The 2,273-nt window shown below is 32.2% G+C and overlaps 2 protein-coding genes across 2 annotated transcripts; both read left to right on the top strand.

Annotated features, from left to right (window-relative positions):
- The first annotated feature begins 105 nt into the window (after positions 1-105).
- Tsp_12966 (conserved hypothetical protein) lies at positions 106-680 on the top strand. Its single transcript, XM_003366950.1, has 2 exons — positions 106-177; positions 579-680. Exons 1-2 carry the CDS (start codon positions 106-108, stop codon positions 678-680), a joined length of 174 nt encoding a protein of 57 aa, XP_003366998.1.
- A 69-nt stretch (positions 681-749) lies between these two features.
- Positions 750-2,261, top strand: Tsp_12965 (transcription elongation factor SPT5). The gene is made up of 9 exons (XM_003366949.1): positions 750-874; positions 960-1,059; positions 1,117-1,245; positions 1,330-1,446; positions 1,644-1,706; positions 1,797-1,889; positions 1,944-2,014; positions 2,086-2,191; positions 2,232-2,261. The coding sequence occupies exons 1-9, from the start codon at positions 750-752 to the stop codon at positions 2,259-2,261; spliced, it is 834 nt and encodes a 277-aa protein (XP_003366997.1).
- The last annotated feature ends 12 nt before the right edge of the window (positions 2,262-2,273 follow it).

Genomic DNA, 2,273 nt, shown 5'->3' with positions numbered 1-2,273 from the left:
TTAATTGGTAAAGGCGTTGTCGGAGTTGGAATCATTGCCATTTTTTTAGTTTGTTTAACATTTTGTTCAAGTATTTCATATCCACGCGCAGAATAATCTTTAAAAATGTCGGAAGATTCTGACGTTGATTATCCTGAAAGTGGAGTCGATGCGGAAGATATTCACGAAGAAGAATCTGTAAGTTGGTGTATAAATAAAATGCATTTTATTTGTTATTAATTGCAATGTTATATTCGTTTAGTTATCTGATCACGAGCAGGTCAGTAAACGTCGTTCAAAAGATCGTTCTAAATGGCGGAAAAAGAAGTATAGCGATGATGATGATGATGATGACGATGACGAGGTTCTTTTCTAAAATTGTATTGTTTTTCATACGAATGAACGTTTCTATTTTGCAATGTAAGGAATATGACGACGAAGAGGAAGATGAACAACCTAAGAAAAAACGATTTGGTGCAGCCAGGGAATTTTTTCTTGACGAAGTAGAAGTAGATGACGATGACGAAGAAGAATTGGTAATAATAAATTTTATATTTTCTTCAAGTATTTTTGTAATGTAATGTTCCTGTTATGTTTAGCCCGAAGAAGGAATGGAAGACGAGGCACGAGAAGCTGAAGAAGCTTTAGCTGCTGCCAGGCTGTATGAAAGGCGTAGACACCGTGCTCAAATTTGGAAGTAAACTTTATCATGATAAAAGCTTTGAAAAAGTTGAAACAATAACGTTCATTATGCGATCGATTTAAGAGATATGACCGAAGATGAAATAAACCAGTACTTCAAGAATAAATACAGTCGAAGTTATAATACTTCTGCTTCAATTGACGAGAGCATCTATGATGATATAACACAAAAAGGGCTTTTGCCTTGTGCGTCGTAAGTGAATGGAATTTTAGTCTTTATATTTACTAGTGCTTAAAAAAAATTTTTAAATAAAATTTGATAATTTTTAAATTTTAAGGGATCCCAATTTGTGGTATATCAAATGTCGTATTGGCGAAGAAAAGACAACAGGCATGCTTTTAATGCGTAAATTTCTTGCCTATCAAAATACTGAGAATGTAAGTTTATGCTATTTCGTTATTTTGTTCGATGAGTCATTTTCGTTTTTGTTTTAGCCTTTGCTTATCAAATCGATTATTGTCAAAGAAGGTTTGAAAGGCATGATTTATATTGAAGCTTACAAAATGCCTCATGTGATGAGAGCTATTGAAGGAGTTTCTACATTATACAAAAATAATGTTCGCGTGAGTTTCTTTATTTATGTTTGCAGTTTATTTTGTTTAACAGTGTGCACTGTTTATATATATAACTAACTCTGTAATTTTAAGATGGTCCCAATAAAAGAAACGCCCGATGTATTTAAAGTTATCAAAGATACATCTGCTCTAAAGCCAGGCGTGTTCGTTCGTGTAAAGCGTTCAGTTTACAAAGATGATATAGCACAGGTAAAATCAAAATTGTTTTCTGCTATTACTGAATAAGGTAATGACAGTATTTTTAATGGAACTGGTAACAGTAACTTGCTTGTGTTGCAATATTTATTGATTTTCAAGTTTGAATTGTCTGAATACAATTGATTAAAAAGTTTGTTTGAATGTTGTATTCTTTTATTTAAGTAGTACGATAAAAAATTCTTAGTAAGATATTCACTTCTGCAATTGCAATTGCGGAGCGTTGTTGTGACAAGTTGGATAAGAAAGTACTAGTTTGAAAATGTTATTAACATATACAGTTTTAAGATTACATTATAAAATTTTATTCCAATGTTTATTGTGGAAATGTATTTTATTTTTAGGTTGATTGGGTAGATTTATCTCAAAAGTCAATACATTTAAAGTTGATTCCCAGGATCGACTATACTCGAATGCGCGGTGCAATGCGCTCTGCAGTAATATTTAAAAAAATTTTGATCTAATCATGCATTAAGCAACTTAATTTTCAGGGAGAGACGGATGCACCCAAGAAACGTAAAGCACGACCACCAGCAAAGCTTTTTGACTTGGACGCTGTGCGGTATTTATTTATTTATTTATTTATTTCGAATTGTTTATCGTTTTAGCTAATTTTCTATTATTCTGTTTTAGAGCAATTGGTGGAGAAGTTGGTAAAGATGGTGAATTTTACGTATTTGAAGGCAATCGTTATAGTCGACAAGGATTTTTGTACAAATCAATGGCAATTAGTGCAGTTGTAAGAGAATTGTTGTAATAAATTTTTTTTAGTTGTATAGATTTTGTCTAATACGACAGGAAGCGAATAACGGAAGCCGAAT

The sequence above is a fragment of the Trichinella spiralis genome, assembly GCF_000181795.1.
Source record: "Trichinella spiralis strain ISS 195 chromosome Unknown Scfld5126, whole genome shotgun sequence".
Classification (NCBI taxonomy): Eukaryota; Metazoa; Nematoda; class Enoplea; order Trichinellida; family Trichinellidae; genus Trichinella; species Trichinella spiralis.
This window is presented reverse-complemented; position numbering and strand designations above follow the sequence as displayed.